Source organism: Zonotrichia leucophrys, chromosome 2, assembly GCF_028769735.1.
Source record: "Zonotrichia leucophrys gambelii isolate GWCS_2022_RI chromosome 2, RI_Zleu_2.0, whole genome shotgun sequence".
Lineage (NCBI taxonomy): Eukaryota > Metazoa > Chordata > Aves > Passeriformes > Passerellidae > Zonotrichia > Zonotrichia leucophrys.
The window spans coordinates 67,565,864-67,583,817 of record NC_088171.1 but is presented as its reverse complement, the minus strand read 5'-3'; the positions used below and the strand labels follow the sequence as shown (position 1 = coordinate 67,583,817).

Below are 17,954 nucleotides of genomic sequence, written 5' to 3'. Positions count from 1 at the left end.
TCCTACTGTTTGTGGAGGGTTGGTGCCATCTGATACAACAGCTGAAAGATCTGTTAGTGCCTGATATCAGCATCAGGAATTGCTCTGGAGAAGAAGACTTGGAGATGATGCTGAGTTTCTTGGAGTTTTGTTTTTGACCAGTATTGAAAAGAGCAAGTCTTCTTGGATATAGCAAGCCTCGTAGAATCAGGAGCTGATTAGAGATTTGGGAGCATTGTTTTCTTGGGGCTCTTTTAAGAATCTGGAGGAAAGAGTTAGATCATGGTAGTTTTGAGTTCATCATTCCTGTAACTGGCACTGTAATGATCAGTACATAAGAAAATCTGCAATTTAGGATATGCCTTATCCTCACCCTTCTTTGCCAGAGATACAGACCCTGTGGCTTTCTCTCAGTCACAGTGAGTTAAAGTTGAATACTCATATCTCCATTAGGAACATAGACTGTATGGAGGGGAAGGGGGTGTATAAAGAGTTTCTGTAGCTGTAGAAGAGCTGGGGATTTCCAGTGTACTGTCTCCACTCAAAAGATTGCAACTACTAAAGACTTTCCAAAGATTTTCCATCTGTACTGTCATAGTAACATTCCCTAGGGAATTTTTCTGTGAATAATGCCAACTCCGAGGAGCCCTTTTGGGTCTAGACTCCATCTCTATCACTGCTTCTCCCCAAAATGCACAGAGGAGTTAGGCTGCTGCTGTGGTTTGTAGTGGTGGTTTGTGAGCATAAGGAAAGGACCTTGAAGGAGAGAAAAAAATTTTCCTTGACTTACTGTGTTGCATTCAAATAGAATGTGCATCAGCCTTCAGTGGGAAGGGCGATGCCTCCACTTTGCTCCAAAAGTGTTTCCTTTGGGGGTAGGATCCTTTGCCAGCAGTTCCTTTTCCATTTCTGTGACTAAGGATAGTCCATGCCTATCACTTTAAAGTCACATTTTCCTCCCTGCCAAAGACATGCTCTCCATGCAAGTAGAAAATGTTAATGGGGTATAAATGCCAAAAGGGAGGCGAGAAATGACCTTCCTGCCAGTTTCCAGTGGGAAGCTATTAAAGGCTCTGTGGCAAGTCTGACAAGAGTAAAGGGATAACACATGTGTTTCAGCCACAGCTTCCCCAGTTTGGTAAATGAAGGAGCATTGTCCATGGCTGGGTTTCTCCAGGCTGTCCATATAAGTCCAGTAATGCAAACTAACTGAAGTGTTTCATTTGAAACTGAAATGTAGAAAGTATCTACCTTCTTTCTCTTCTTCCATTCCTTGCCCATATGTGACAAAAATATTTAGTATGGTTTTTTATTTACATCCTGCTTGGGTACTTGTGGACTGTTTATCTACCATCTCTCAGGAGCAGGTCTCAAAGTTTGGGGATTTTTTTTTTTTTTTTGGCACATGTGAAACACCGCATGCAACAACCACATGCAGAAGTCTTTGAAACTCAGATTGGAAGATCTGGATCGCAGAAGCTATGCTTTGAAGCATTCTTACAAAGGGTCCTATCAAAGAAGGTATTTCTTCTTTTAATTAAGAAGGCACTTTCATTTCTCAGTCTTACTTTCAGTACTAGATAGTTTTCCCAAACTTCTGATTTTAATACGCTGTGGAGAGATAAACAGCTGTCTTTTTAATCAAGGTATGGTAATGTTCTGATGTTCAAGGCTTTCTGAAACAACACTTTGTATGTGCACCTGCGTGTTGCTGACTGAGTTTCTTGAGAAAGACAGAAAATGCACATGCTGGAGGGTAATCTGTGAATTTTGACATTTTAACCAGCCATTTTTGCTGGCACATGATGAGCGTGCAAGTCTGGAAGATTGTAATGCACTGCTCAGAAAATGAGTGTTGGATCCTGATGAAGGCATAGGGATTGGGATGCATGCACTTCAAAGGTTTCCCTGCTGCCTTTAACAAGAGTCTGTGTGTCATGGGCAGGCATGCACACAGGCCATCTGTGACTCTGCAAATGTCCAATAGTCAGAGTGTCCTCAAGATCTGGCTGAATCCGTCCTCTCCCTGCATTCCACCTGTGAATCGCTCCCATGTTATTTATGGCATTGGCCTGCTTCCATACCTTGTGTGTGCTTTGTGGGGTGCAGCACAGTAACAATGCCCAGCCTCCAAGTACAAATAGGATCTCTGTAGTCCAGCACGTGCAGGCTGGCATTTGCTTAGGATGGAAGTTTTGGAGGCAGAACATAGCCAGATGTGAAGAAGACCTTTTTTTCTTTCCCAGAAGAGGAGAGGAACTGCCTTATTACAACATGGTTGGCTTTCTGGTGGTTTGCAAGTGGAAATTTGGTGTAGCTTTGAAAAACTGAACCTACAAGATGTTGAAGCTAAAAACAAATAACCAAGGAGCTCACCACACAGAAAATTATTGACACTTCACACATATGAAAAGGCTGTCTCTCATTGTCTTGCACAATAGAAATGTCTCTTTGGTCATCTCCTAAGGAGCTTTTATTTCAATGTAGCAATTGGTGAGCAGTGCTCTTAAATACTAAGAACAAGGCTGTACTACAAATATTAAGAACAAGGCTTTTAAATCCATTCCTTATATGTGGGGGGATGATTTATCTTTCACTGTCACCATGCTAGTGAAAGATAAGCTTCAGCAAATGCAAGTGCCCTAATTCTTCATCAGGGATAAGAACACAAAGGACTAACTTCTGCTTCTAGTAACTGATGACTGTAGTTGTGGGATGCAGGTGAGATGGGATAGCTGTTTTGGCTTTTTTTGCAGTTAAGAATGTTTGTTACATTTTTTGCTAGTATGTTTTGTAAATACGGGTGGAGAAACAGGTGGAAGGAAGCTTTTTGGCCTCTCCTGTCAGCAGATAATACCCAGAATATGTGTTTGGTACTCTGCTGGGACCCCCATGTTTTGAAGAAGGTTGAATTAGAAAGAGAGAAAGAAAGCCTTTTCAACAACAATACAGCACTAAGAGAAGAGTCTCTTTCTCTGTGTCTTTGGTTTAAATTAGAAGTCTACAATATTTTTAATTGTTCCAGGAAGAAACTTTTGTCTGTCTCACTCTTGCTGAGTAGATTTACTTCTGGAAAGACTATATATAAACTTCTATTTAATTAACATGGCTCACAAACAGGGTGTTCAAAAAAACCCCTCCACCAGTATCTTCAGCAGTAAAAGACTCTGGATGACCTCCTGTGCCACAGAACCTCTGTGAGCCCTCAGAGCTGAACGGAGATGCCACGATTTCAGATGTGTTACATGCTGCTTGTAGGCTTGGACAGTATCCCCCTTCAGTTATCATTAAAGAACAGCAAAGGAAGTTAACACAAAAACATGAATGCTGAGATCTGATTAGAATCAAGCGAAGCAAGGAAGTGCAGAGTTAAGATTTATATGCAGACCTTAATTAGCTCCATTGTTCTTGAGAACCTAAGTGTACACAATGAGGAACATTATTCTTGCATCTCCAGAGCTCCTCAGTACCCAAACATGAGACTTCAGTGTGTTTTTCTGTCCTAGATTTTCTCTGTGTGTTGCCTTTCTCTGTGTATGCCTCTGCACAAATCTAATCTTGTGCACTGTAAGGCTGTGGGTTCTTGGGTTTTGGTTTTCTGCAAGGCAAAAAAAGGGGACAGTCTTAATGAGTTTAGGTTTCTGATGTGATTTGTGTTGAGGAGAAGGTGGCCTGACATGGCAGGGTGATGCCGCCCTGCTCAGGGGCAGTAACGTGAATCTCCTGTAGAACAGAGCGTATTGAGCGTGGCTTAGTGCTGCTTTGTTACCCGTGTCACAGTTCAAATAAGCACAAGCCACTTGACAGATTAGACTCTAGTCTCAGAGCACATGGCAGTGCAAGACCTTGATCTTTCCACATAAGTACCCCTTCAGGAATATCACCTCCTCTGAAGGTCTAGTATTCTCAGAGATGTTTCCTCCCCTTCTCACCTTGAAGAGCTACAAAATAAATACAAGCCTTAACTTAGCAAGCACTACAAAATCCAGGTGATCTTTGTGAGGAATTGAGGTGCTTTTAGTCCTCTGCCATAAACCTGACATGTGATTCTTGTGGACATGTTAGCTCTCAAGGTTACCAAATAACGTGTTGTTTTGTTCGCTTTTCGATTGGTGGTTTGTCTTGTAGCTTGTACTTCGGTTGGCTGATTCTCTGTAGAAAATGCTGGTGGTGAGAAAGTTTGCTGAGAGAGTTTGTATGTTAAGGTAATCTTTGTTCAGCCTGTTGTGCATGCATATCAGAAATACTTGCATCACTTCTCTTATGAACATGTATTCCCTGTCCTCCTATCCCCTGAAAAGATTCCTGGGCAAAGTACCCATGAGAATGGGGAAAAAGTCTATCACAAACTGCATTTGTGGTTGCTGTCATTCCACCTTTAATGTATGTCTTCCAGCTTTACGTTTTTTCCCCCCAGTATCTAACCTGCTCAACCTGTTCTGGTTCAGCATGCTGGAACCAGCAAACAGCAGAACATACCCCTCTCAGGGTCAGCAAGTTTTTTCCCTTTTCTTTCCTCCCCTCTTTTAAAAATGGGCTATTCCATAACAGTACATTGACAGCATTGGGGGAAGCTTCTGTAGCTGTTAAAAAAAATTAAAAAAGCAAGGGGAATCTGTCTTGTCATTTGGACTTAGCCAGCTCTTTTCACTTGGGTTGTTGAGCCTTGATGCTCATATGCATGATGTACACAGCCTAGGCAAAGACACAGTATTTAAAGTAGTAGTGCCATTATACAACTGCTAAATAGCACACAATATGCAAATACTGTTTTCTGTTTCTTGAGGGTATCTATAGATATGCCAAGTTTTTCAGACTGGTCGCTTAGTTGAAGTTTGCTGAACACTCAAAGTGATTTTTTTTGTAAATCCTCCGAGTCATCTTTCCAGTGCTGACTCATGTGGAAAGATATCTTGAAATAGAGAAGGTGCCCAGCTTCTGTGTGGCTCATTTTTTACACCAAGACACTTCAGTGTTATGTTTTTTGACAGTTTCAGACAGAGAGGAGAGTAAGGTGACAGTTGTTCATGGACTGTATGAATTCCACTTGAGGGCTAAAGTTCTCAAACTCCTGTAGCACAGTCATGTGGGGACTTTTATTTCCAGTTTGACTAAACAGACACGTAACAAGATGTGAAACTTCTTCCTTGTGCTTCTCTCCTCAGCAAGGGAACACTCTAAGGAAGGAGGACCACATGTTCAGGAACAGGAGAGGAAATGGGCTGAGCACGTGAAACCGCTTTTGCTAGGATGCCATCCTCAGCGCTGGGAAGTTTGCAGTTTGTGTGTGTGCAGTGATAACCTTTTACTTCCTTGCCCCTTGAGATACTTGGTGGCTGCTGATAGTGGGGTAATGTGGAGAACCTGCTTTTAAGGAAGATGTGCTTCCCTTATCTCGTGCAGCTTCCTTGCGTGCGTGCGTCTGTTGTGTGTGCGTTCGTGTGTGTGTGTCGGGGAGAGATACCCTGCTCCATCTGCACAGCGTCCCCAGCAGTGCCGGGGCCCTCTGTGTTTTCCTCCTTGAGCTGTGTGACGCAGCAAGTTGCTCTGTGCTGTGCCATCAGGATTGCTCAACAGTGGAGTGTGAGAGGGAACCCACAGCAAGAGGGCTTGCCTGGTTCTGGGAAGTAGCTGAGGCTTATGTTTGCTTGGTTAAGAAAAGGGTGTGGTTCTTGACGGGAGGCAGGACATACCTAGGACTTTTTTGACTGTATTTGCTCTTTAGGATAAATCTTTTCCCTGTTGTGATATACTTTCTCTGATTTTCTCTTTCCCTCTCTCTCCTTCTTCCCCCTGTTACTAAAATATACAATGGCCTTAATTATCCTTACCTCCTAATAACACTTGTTTTCTTTAAACATAAAGTTTCCCAAAAAATCAGCAGTGGAGTCACTGAATAAGGTTATATAGTCTGGTAACTAAAGGACATGCCTGAAAACCACAAATCTCCAAACAGATTGAAGGAAACAGTCAGAATAGCCCAGGCCAGATTTTTTGTACATTTAGAAAATATTACTTCTGCTTGATTTTACTGTTGTTAATACACTTTTTTCTCCAAGCTTAGGGAAGTATGGTGGCCTGAGAAGGGTCTTGTTTAACAAAGGAGGATCTTGGCCCATATAAAATTTTCTTACAGCTTGGAAATCTCCTTGGAGTATTTGGCACTGTTAATTTAGGTCTGCTCTGAACATAATGCAAACTGTGTGTGACAGCTTGGTGAAGAGGTGCTGGGAAGCTCACGCTGCATTTCCTCCTCTTTTGCCCCCCCTTATGCCAGGGTTGATGCAAACTGCTTTCTTCTGCAGTCCTTTGCGAAGCTTTGCTTTGGAGGCATGGTTTGAATCACTTCCCTGTCACAGCATCATCAGGCAAATATTTGTCTCCCTTTTTTTCCTTTGAGGTGTTCTGACAACGTCGCTGTTAGGGAATTGGAGTAACTTTGAGCCAAGCGGGGAATGCAGTTGTATCAATTTCAGCCTGTTTGAACTTGCTGAGTCTGTGTAGCAAGTAGTTGCTTAAATGTGAATACAGAATAATTATTCAAAAGTGGGTACCCCCCCTCACTGGATGTGTAGATCATTATCTTTCCTCTCATGCTTACAACTTGCCTTTATTCACAGCAAAGCAAATTTTTTCTCTAGGATAAAAATATAGAATGGTCTGTGTGCATGTGTGTGTATCATATATCCTTAGGTATCATGTATTAGCAGCTGTGTGGCACTGGCTAACTTTGCAGACTGTCCCAGCAACACTGAAAAGAGATTTGAAATCTGTCATTCGAATTCAATCACCGGTGGCTTTTTCAGCACACCCAGCCAGCCTTGGTGGATCTGAATGGCAGCACTTCTGTCATCCAGCGATGCGTTCTGCCAGGAGAACCTCACTGCACCGGGAGCCAGGCGGTGCAGCAGCTGCTGTGGGCTGGGGAGGATGCTGAGGCCACATCCGTGTGGCACCTGGGGGATGCTGAGGGGGTGGCTGCACCCACGTGCCACCACACGCTGCTGTGTGGAGAGGCTCCCAGGGCCGCCTTAGCCTTGGTGCACAGCGCGACAAGTGCTGGAGACTCCATGAGGATGGTGAGGTGTGCTGCCATGGTGGCAGGATGGCACTGCCTGGCTGCCGTGGGGAGTGCCAGCAGGGACATCTCCCACTGGGCCTGCTTGCACACATGTGGCTGAAATGAGTCAGGACATCCCAATCTGATCCTTCCTAGGACCTGTTTGCCCCACCCTACCCTTTCCCTGCAGGCTCTGCAATGACCTTCCTACCAGCGTAGCCATAGAGGCCTCCACTGCTCAACTTCCTTTGGTTTGTCCCATGCTAGGGTTCAGCACTAGCATGGGGACGTTTGGGGCTGTAAGGACTTGCAGGGTCCTAGCTGCTGGCAGCTTTAGTTTTGGAGAAATCCAGCAAAATTTGCAAATTTCTCACTTAGCACCACACGGTCTGCCAGTGCGAGTAGCCACAAGCGGAGGCTATTTTCCATGGGAAAAAAAAGTCATTTCCCCAGGGTCTGGGTATCAGATTAAAGGTGGCATTTGGGGCTCTAAGGTAACCTCTAGAGTATATGGGGGTGCTCGGAGTTTGTTTTGAAATTGCTCTGCAGTTGTAAGAGGGAGTTTCCCATGTGATTGGGATTTTGGTATTTGTCTTGTGACTTGCTGTGAAGTATGTGTGTGTGTCTGAGGACTTTTTGGGCCATTTTTGGATTTTTTTTGAGGATACAAATATTAAGTCAAAAAGAGAAGACAAACAGAAACTTGTTCTAGTACAGATCATGTCTGATTTGCAAAATTGCCTGCATCTTTTTGGTTCCTGTAATCACAACTGGCAAGGGCTGAGTAGATTGCTCTCTTAAGTGCGTGATGTTGGTAATTAACACTGGAAATACATTGTCAATACAGATTCTCTACATGTTTTAACAAACAAACAACTGACTAAACTCTTTAACCCAAGGGCATAATGTTACTGCACTTTTGACTTAGATTTCAGTCATATTCACGAGACTCTTAAGGAGGGACTTAGCAGCAGGGTATTAAATGCTTGTTCCTAAAAATACTGCTGCTTCACTTTCGCTTTGTTTAGGATTTGCTTCCTGTATGCATCAAATGGCAGGAGCTTTGAAGAGAAGTTCCCTGTGTTTTCCTACATTTCCAGACAACTTGGGCTAAAGTATCATTTTTTTAAGAAGAATGAAACAAAAACAGTGACAAAGATAACGTGACTGAAAGAAGTGTAATTCTAAAGACTGTCTTCTCTTTCTTTGAGACATTTTCCATTTCATGGAGCATGAAGTGCCCCATGGTCCATCGTGGTCCAAATTTCAACCTGTCCTGGATGCATCTTGCGCTCCTGTTCGTTCTGATACCATGGCACTATGTCAAAGCTTTAACAAAGCAGAATATTTTTTTCTAAACAGAGATGTTTGGTCATGTTCTGAAGGACAGACTTTTTTTAAATTTAATATTGAAAAGGGGTTTTATGGTTCTTTAGAGTTTGTTTACTGTTACTTGGGAGGAGCAGTGTAAGTGAAAGATTTTGAGACACAAAACAGTGAAAGATATAAAGCAATTGAATCAGCTGAATTGTACTGACCAGCACAGTCCTTCCCAGACCAGCTTGAGAACTTCAGTAATTCTTTTTGTTGTAAGGGGAAAAACAAATTGTATTGTAAATAAGGTGGAGGATGGAAAGCACTGATTTTTATTCTTTGCCTTTGATTTGAATGATTGGATGTGTGGCTTCCTTGTCTTCCGATAAGCATCAGATGTATCAGTGGATTTTCCACTTGGTTTTGGTACTGAACTGCCTAGAAATCACGAGGGAGATGAGGAATAATCATGTGCAATACAGTAGAGTATAGGGTACATCTAGTGGTAAAGTGGAGAAACTTTTAATAATATGTGGGATATGAAGCCAGAACCTGAACTTGATACTGTCAGATGATCTCTCTGGACTGATAATGCCCGGATTCATTGGCCTCCCCACCGCGTTTCCACAGACATGAGGGAGGAGGAGGGTGTTTATACATACACTGGATTCTGTGCTCAAGAATTAATCTTGATTTCGATGCTGGGACTTTCCCAACCAGGCCTCACTGAAATTGCTTGCTGCTCCCCCTCTGGACATGCTGCTCCTTCTAATCAGACCTACCTGGCATAAACCTCTCTTGACTGAAAGCCAGCAGTGCTTGTGCTGCCACAGTTCTAAGGGAGAGGCTTAACCCTGAGCCCTGCTCAGGGGCTGCAAATGCACCCGTTTGTTCCATACCTTCCTTTAGGCTGGGCCTCTAAGCCAGACAGGCCTTTTTACTTTGGGACCTAAAGCACATCAGGAGGCACGGAAACTCAAGGTGCAGCTAGAGTGTACTTTTTTTCTCCCCAGAATTAAGAGGTGAGGGATTCCCACACATGCTGAGGGATGATTTCTATCCAAGAGCCAAACTGATGCTGATCAGGTTATCTGCATGCAAAGCAGAAGCTCCTGGTTTTGTTCATAATTCAGTGGGACCCAGAGCCAGGAGCAGCTGCATCTTGCATTTGCCTCCTTCAGGATGCTTTGGCTGCTCATTCTAGCCTTGAGCCAGCCAGTCAAAACCTGCCCACGTTCTGGTTTTGGCATTGAAACTGTAGGCTGCCCTGTTTTGAGAGCTCCAGAAAGCTTACACTATCAATATGCAAATCCCCTTGGCATTATGAAAATATATCAGCCCTTTTTTGAGATCTGGTAAAAACTGGGATGTGACCAGCAGGAGCTGCATGTCCCTTCAGGAGACCACATGCTCCTCTGCCCTCCCCATGAGTCACCTCCCACAGACACTGTTCCAACACCATCCCAAGAGAAAAAGGAAAAAGGCACTTGTGTTCTGCATTTGCCTATTACTACAGAAATCTCTTCTTCAATGTAAAGTAGCAAAATGTTCACTTGCTGCCGTACTAGTAGAATAGTTACTCTCCTGAAATCATGCTCTGCATTACAGTGTGGAGCTAGAAACTTTTTCTGTCCATTTGTCTTAATCAAAAAAAAAAGCCAGGGGAATTCTTGTGCACTATCATCTTAGTCATCCTGCTCATGTGACACCGAGAGGGGAGAGGAGAGCTGTGGCAGAAGAGGGGAAGCAGAAGGTGATCCTCGGTGGGAGGATGGAATGAAAGGCAGTCAAGAACTTGAAAAATTGTGATTTGTTGGGAGGGGTGACTGGCACACAGTCCTAGCACAGTTGGATCCTCTTGGCTCACCTGTGGAATTCTTTATGTGAGGGGTAGGGAAGAGATTATGAGGAGAGCTTTTTCTCATACAGCTGTGCTGCATAAAGCATATCATATAGCAAGGTATTTCACGTTTTTTGCATAGCAGTTCTTAAACATTAAGAGTTTAGTTCAGAGGTGGATCAGACCATGTTTAGAAAAGACTTAGTTTCCTCTTTTCATTTTGTATTTATGTTTTGCAGATTTTTCTGGTTCTTTCTCTGGTCTAATTTCAAATAGAGTTCCATCACTTTCTTTTGAGAGGTTAATCAAGGCTAGCTAGCACTTAGTGCAAATGAGTCCTCCCTAATATTAAGCTCAAGTGTTTATCTCCTTCCTCATCCTGTGTATCATGGCTGGATTTTAGTGTTCTACCCTCAGCACTGTCCCAAATGCATGTGTACTTGCATGCATGCTGGGGAGACTGTGCGGTGCAGATTTCAGGGCTCTGTACCTCTCTGAACTTGTCTGCTGTTCTTTGGTTGCTCTGTAGAATGGCTCAGAGCCACAATTCATTGATTTAATTTAGGAAAAGAAATCCAAGTTTCATCTGCTGTGATTCTGGATGTCTTCTGAGCTGCAGTAGTGGTCACTTTAAAGCTGCTGGCACTTGTATCTGCAATTGAATATAAGCATTTCTGTACATGTCCTTACTTTGCCCTTCTTTTTTTCTGTACTACATTCTCACTTAAAGTGTTGAGTGTTTATCTTTATTTTTTGGAATTGATGAATGTCATATCATTTTTCTCTATCACTGTAAGATGCTGAAAGCCAGCCTGACTTATGAGCCTGTCTTTTACATTCTAAGTATGCCAGTGTTGTCAGGCCAAAATATGTTGTTATAGTCACAAAGGGAAAATAACTTCTAAACACAGCTTTGTTCCTGTTCATCTTGTATCTTGGCAGGCTAAACAGTGAGGTTGAATATTTTCAGTGTTACATGTAAGATTTAATCAAGGCAAACTCCTCTAAAGGAGTAAGGCAACACAAATACTTACCCCCCCCCTTAATTATGGTTAGGAAATTTTTAAACTAGAAGAAGCCTCAGTGAAGGGAATGTTTGAAAGAAAGGTTGTGGATGTGGATGTGACTTGGCATCTGCTGAAGTTCAGCCCATGTTGGGTGATAAATGTTGTCTGGAGGCAGAATGACATCCATGTTGCAAAGTAAAAGAGAGAGATGAAGATTGTGTCTATCCTTTGTACTTCTTGGCTTTATCTTCCCGCTTATCTAGGGCTGTAGCTCTAGTAATCTTTTTCCTCTCCGCCCTGAACTTGATGCAGTGAAACTTGCCTAACCTGCCAAAGGAGCAACCTGCTGGCTGTAACATGGGCAGGTTGTGACTCTCCTTGAGAACTCTGGAACCTGCTGCTTTGGTTTCAGAATTTTCCTTTTCTTCCTTAATGATCACATGCATAGAGCTATCACAGCAGCTGTGATGTTTGACCTACACAGTAAAAGTCAAAGGTGCAGTCAGGGTGTCTTCCTGTTTATAGCTCAATAGCTTGGGCTGCTTCCTTTCAAATGTGCGAAACTAAAACATGAAGGGGGTCACCACATTCCTTGCTGTGGTATGGATTTCTGCTGTGGCTTTTAGGACATGGCAAAAGCACACACGTTGCAGGAATGAGAACTGCAAGCAGTTGGGGCAGCCAGTGGCTGACACCGGACATAGCAAAGCCCCCATACTGTGGTGCTGTACCCATGTTAGCAAGCCCTGCCTTATTGGCAAACTTCACACTTCAAGCATAGCTAAACTGCTTTTGGGACTTGCAGGAGCCAGTGTGTTTGCATGCAGTAGGTCATGCCAGGCAGAGGTGCTAGGCTGGGCTGGCACTAACCTGGAGGACCCAAGGGTTTTTCCTGTTGGTGTACTGTGGATGTGCCATTGCATCCCTCTCAAGTAGGAGCCAGCTCCATCAAAACACGCAGAGTTCAACAGGTGGACAAACAGCAGGAGGAAAGAACTTAGCCCTAAGGAAGCTGTTTTGCATAGGTAGCTGCTAAACAGGAGTTGTGCATACTTGTTAATGGTTGGAAAGAGACTTTAAAATAAAATGAGAAGAAAAAGTCCCACACTCAGTGCATGGCAGTATTCTTTTGTTGTTTGTTTTCAGGATTAATGTGATTTATCTTGACTGATTTTGCTCTCTAGCTATATCTGAAAAGTAACTGGCCAAGTAGAGTTAGCTGTGCTTCAGCTGGGCTGCCAGAGGGTTAAGCAGTCAGGCTGTGTGTGAGTGCCTGGGGTGCAGGCACAGACAGACAGCAAAAACCTCTGTCCTTACTATTCAGTAAGGACCAAGGAAAACTGGAAAGCAGTCTTTACCAAAAAGAAGTAATAAAAACATAGACAAACAGTCCAAACTTCCAGGTGTTGCTTTGCTGTGCAGTTGAATATTTTGACTTTTTGTTGCAAGATGCTTTCTGAATTTTATCTTCTGTCATTGTGGACAGGAACCCCTTGAACAAATAACTGGTTTCTTCTCCTTTATTCTTGTGTGAATACAGACAACTGCAGTTCAGGCTGCTGTTTTATCACCCATGAAAGAAGCTCTAACTAGCATGAGAAGTTAGATCAGTGTCACAGGGAAAAAAGCAAACCAAGATTGAAGAAAAGAAGGCAGTATAGTATCTATAGATGCCTTCCTGCAGATTTTGTGAGACAAGGTAGCACTGTGTGGATGAATCAGTTGCTTTGGTGCCTGTGGTGCCAGAGCTACCAGAGGGCCAAGGCAGGGGAGGGTGCAGCACTCTGTATGCTGTGTCAGCACTCTGGGTTTTCTCTGGCTTCTGTCAAACCTGGAGAGGGCCAAATGCTCAAACCTTCAGCATTCCTTCTCCTCTCAAATGGGTGATTGACAGGGAAAGAGGTCAGACAATTTCAGCATCACTTCTGTGATTCCATGTCTAATCTGCTGGGCACATCTGCACATAGATGTGACTGACAGGTGTCACCAGTGTCTGTCCACCAGTTGTGCAACCAGTGTGAGTTACTGGGGATTTGGGGAAACAACAGGTTTTTTTCTCGTGGACCTGATCCTCCAAGCAGCCCCAGCCTTGATGGATGCTGAAAGCAGGCAGTAGCTGAACAGGCATTTTCATCTTGCATTGTTTCTGGTACCTGTGGTGCTTTTGGCTTGAGGCTGTTCCTGCACAACACCCTGCAGTTTGAGACAGGCTATACTTTGAGACAGTAATTTAGAAGCCTTATTTTTTTTTAAAGCTTCTGAGCTTAAAAAAAGCATTGTGTGATGAGACAGTCTTCCCAGCAGCTCCATTGGGGTCTGCTGTGGGTCAGTTTGGTCCAGTGTGTTATCTCAAAGCATCATGCCCTTGGCATCCAAAACTAAAACAGATTTTATATCATAACACCAAAGCAGTTATGAGGACATGCAAGGCTTGTCTGGGTTACAACATTCTCTCATGTTAGAACATGATATTGTGTAGTCATGTTAAATGGCACTGTCCTGAGCTGAGTTGTGGATGTGACTTCTGAAAGATTTGCCCAAGTGCCATTAACATTGTCTCCATTGTGTTTCTTTGAAGTCAGTCGTGGACAAATGGCAGCTCCCTCCTGCACTCACATATCTATCTAGCTGTGAGGAGCAAAAAATTTCCATTGTATCTGGAGCATACATTTGATTTTTTTTCCCAATAGCAATATAAATTTGAAGTGAGGTTAAAGGTCATGTCTTAAAAAAAAAAAAAAGAAAATTGAAATTTGAGCTTTGCGTTGTCATAAAAAAAAGCATGGCAGCAATACCTTCCATCTAACTGAAAGGAACTAGACAACAGTGGCTTCCTCAGGTTGCAAATACAGAAAACCAAGAGGCAAGTGGGTCAGGTAAACAGATATTAATGATATTGCTTCCTGAGTAATTCTGTTACTTTCCCTTTTCCTGTGTCTTTGTGACAAGAAATAGTTGTTTTCCTGGAAAAGCAGGTTTGTGAGCATGCCTTGGCAGTACAGAGTTTTGCAAGCCATACCTAGTGCACTGTAACAGTGGGACCAGATAATCCTGACTTCAAAGCTGCACTTGAAATTTGATACTGGGGTCCAACACTGTGTTAAGGATGAGAAGGAAACAAATATATTTAAGAAATGTTGCTCTGGTGTTGGCATATGCAGATCTATTTGAGGTACAGTCTCAAACTCTAGACAGAGAGCCAGTTGAAGATGAGGTGCTTTTTTTGCACTGAGAGAAGTGAATGCTAAGCTGCAGGCTTTTGCTTACTAGGCTGCCACAAGACAGGGAGGCTGGGTATGTGGATTGTTGAGCAGGTTTAGGCAGAATCAGGACCTCATGGATGGTGGAGAATGGGCACGCTGCTCATGGAGATAGATGTTAGCAGGGCAGGTGTCGTGCTGGGAGCTGGGACATGGGGGAAAGCTTGTGGGCTCCCTGCTGCAGCCCCTCACAGGCCCAGGCACTGCAAAGGGCCCATGCTGGATCATGCCCCAGCCGTTTTTCAGAAATTCAGGCCAGTTTATGGGATAGCTAATGGTGTCCTTTAAAGGCAAACCTTAGAAGTGGTGTTGGCATTAAAATTCACATTGGACTTCCTGCCCCAGATTTGCCTGCTGATGGTGTCTTCTTCCCCTTCCTGCTCAGGCACATGAAGATTCATGAGAAGGATCCAAACAGCACAGCGAGCACCACTCCCCCCTCGCCACTGAAGCGCAGGCGATTGTCTTCGAAACGGAAGTTCAGTCACGATGCTGAGCTGGACAGAGAGGAGAGGACACCTGCAAAAAAGGTTCTTTATAGGGCATGAAACGAAAGATGTTCCTGGTTACCTCCTAAATTGTCAGCTGTTTGATTTGTGCAGTCATCACAGACTTGTTGCAGCTCTGTATATGAGTTGCCTTGCTTATCCTGTTGTAGCCAACATAGTTGTCTGGGATTGAACATTATTTTCTAATTTCAGAGATTGAAATAGTTCCATTTTTAAATTTTTTATTGCTTAAATTTTTTAATTTGCTTCTGATTTATAAATAATTATTGTTGGACGACAGCAGGATGTACTATTCCTTTGCTGTTGCAGCTTTTCCCCTAGCTTTTTTTTTTCCTCCCATATATTTTGTAGTATTCTTGAAGGATGGTGATTTAAACTTAAAAGAAACAATTTTTACTTCAAAAGCAGCAGCAGCTTAAGTCTGCTTTTGCCTAGATCTGGAGGGAAAAAAAATCTGCAGTACATTTCCCATTCACAGTAGCATAATCCTACCTTACTGGAGTTACAAGAGTGACCAGAAAATATTTATTTGAGGGCTAGACATTTCCGTTAGGGTTCTGTTTATAAAATATTTTAACACATCTCAGCCATTTGTACAAAATGTATGTTGTCTGCCAAACTTAACTCTCCACTTACTATCTCTAAATGGCAAGCTAGTAGCAGTTCCATTTAGCAGAGTATCCCAAGCTCTGTGCATGCTTTTCTCCCTCTAATCAGAAGTATAGAAAACATGCAGAAGTTCATTGCTTCTCCCTGAACCACTTGACTTAGCAGTTGGCAGTATCTCAGTGGCATAAATAATTTAGGCTGACAGCTCTCCTGGCTTTCTGAAGGGAGAGGAATGCTAGTTCAGTGGTATATGAACACATGGGTTTATAAGTTCTTCAAATCACAGTTCCTCATTAGAACTGATATATCTGTGACTCAGCTGCACACTTTATCTCCTACTGAGCCTCCTTTTCTATCATGCATGTTCTTACACATGTGCCAAGGCTCTGGCACTTACCATCTCTCTTAAGGAATGCTTTTGTATTTGCTTGCAGCAAGGTTACACATGAAGCCTGCAACTTTTTGTGAGAGAAAGACTTTGAATGGATTGCAAGTTTGGTTTGTTGCTTATGAGTTGGTCTAGTGAGGTTTTTCTTTTCCCTTTTTCTGAAGGTTCTCGAGGATGGCCATTCCGGTGAAGGGGATAAGAGGGCTGACGATGAAGTTTATCATTGTCCAGTGTGTTTCAAAGACTTTTTTTGCAAGTATGGGCTGGAGTCCCACATGGAAACACATCCAGATAATTCATTGAGGTAAGAGATAGTGCCCAGAGTGTCTCTGGTCACCAGACAGCTTAAAGAAGCCTGCTGTGGAGGGGCAGGAGCCCCTCAGCCCCCTGCACTCTTAGCTGCCCTCCTTTGTGGTTTAGAGCAGGTTTTTAAATAGTTTGCCTCATCTTGTGTCACCAGGGTGCTGTAGGGCTTAATTTAATTATTTTTTGCAAATACAGGAAAGCTTGCCAGTTAATAGCTGGAAATGTTTTTAGAAAAAATTAAAGCCCTTCTTCATTCCATTGAAACACATCACTGTTACATAAAACTGTAAAATGCCAACACTGCAAAATTTTAACAAGATAAACTGAAGATGCTTAAAACTTGATAAAAAAAACTTGATAAAAGTATTGAGGTGTCATCCTATGAGATGATTCTGTGTGGAGAAGGCAGCAGCTGGATAGGAAGGGTTTTTCAGTCATTGGAGTGAGTGAAGGTAGATGAGTTTCTGGTTTCAGACTTTCAACAAAATGTTTTATGCTTTTCTGCCTTTTGAGGTTAGGGAATGATGTGGACTTTGGCTTAAATGAGCTTTTCCTACCAAGGAAAACTTATTTATTAATTGTTAGGGAAGGTGCTTGAATGTTGTGTTTTGATTCAAGTAATTGCCTCTGGGACTCCTGAAACTGTTTTATTTCCTTTTTTTTACCACAGAAAAATGTAGAGCCAGATACATGAAGATCTAAAAGAAATTTTTCATGTCTAGTTGAAACATGTAGAAAGGAGATTGTCTGTTTTAAGCTTGTCAATATTTTAAACTTATTTTGGGACATTTGACTCTAATGATCTTTTGGAATGGGTGAAGAATTCAGCATCTTGAAATATCAACATTCACTTCTGGATACAGGTTCTTAATAGAATGACATGGAGCAGAGGCATCCCATTCTATTAAATTGGATTAATTCTATTAAGTTTTCCCTTTCCTAAATGTTTGTTTAGAAAACCTTTGTAAATACATGTAAAATACTTTTTAAAGGCATTGTTAATGTTGCAGTTACTGGGGAAAAGAGTTGAAAGCTTGGTCCATTCAACAGTAGTTAATTAAACATACTTTGCTGTTTCTGAAGTAAATGAGGTAAATTTTTGTTATAGATCAAAGCTGAAATGGTTGTTTTCCAGTAAGAGCTCTGTAACCCCTACAAAATGGAGTCTTGAACAATTTTGCCTTACACTTCATGCTTTAGAGAAAGCAGCTGACATATTAGCTCATTACCCTCATTTTGAAGCTTTTCTGAAGATAGAACCTCTTTGCAAAGTTATACTCCATGGACCTGAGTGGAGAGGTGGATTTTCCTGCTTTGATAAGATAATAGAATATCCTTCTAGCTTGGCAGCTTTGCAGTCTGCTGTGGCAAGGCAGAAAGACACAGTGGCTGTGCAGACATGCTGTTCCTCCTTATGCAGCTCGTGCTCTGGCATTAGACTTGCTTTGGGATAATATTCTCCTGAAATGGATTTTGCTACCCTTGGTTCTGCTGAGCAGCAAGTGTCCTTAAATCAAAGTCACAGTTGTCAAGCTCGATGGGTATGGTTTAAGAGTAGTGCTGGGATGCTTATCTTTATAGAATTGTCTGGGTGATAGTAAGAGGATTTTGTCAGGTATTTGCCTCAGCCATTTAAGATCTGTCAGTGAAGACAGAACAAGGAAGATGTGGTCCTTTCTGGG

The 17,954-nt window shown here is 42.7% G+C and overlaps 1 protein-coding gene across 7 annotated transcripts in view; it reads left to right on the top strand.

The window, feature by feature from the left end:
• RREB1 (ras responsive element binding protein 1) overlaps positions 1-17,954 on the top strand; it is a 122,782-nt gene that overhangs the window by 68,645 nt on the left and 36,183 nt on the right. For all 7 annotated transcript variants that reach the window (XM_064705315.1, XM_064705317.1, XM_064705316.1 and 4 more), the window contains 2 exons: positions 14,846-14,990; positions 16,131-16,270. In XM_064705315.1, the coding sequence (XP_064561385.1) occupies positions 14,846-14,990; positions 16,131-16,270 (285 nt within the window). The remainder of the gene's footprint in view (positions 1-14,845; positions 14,991-16,130; positions 16,271-17,954) is intronic.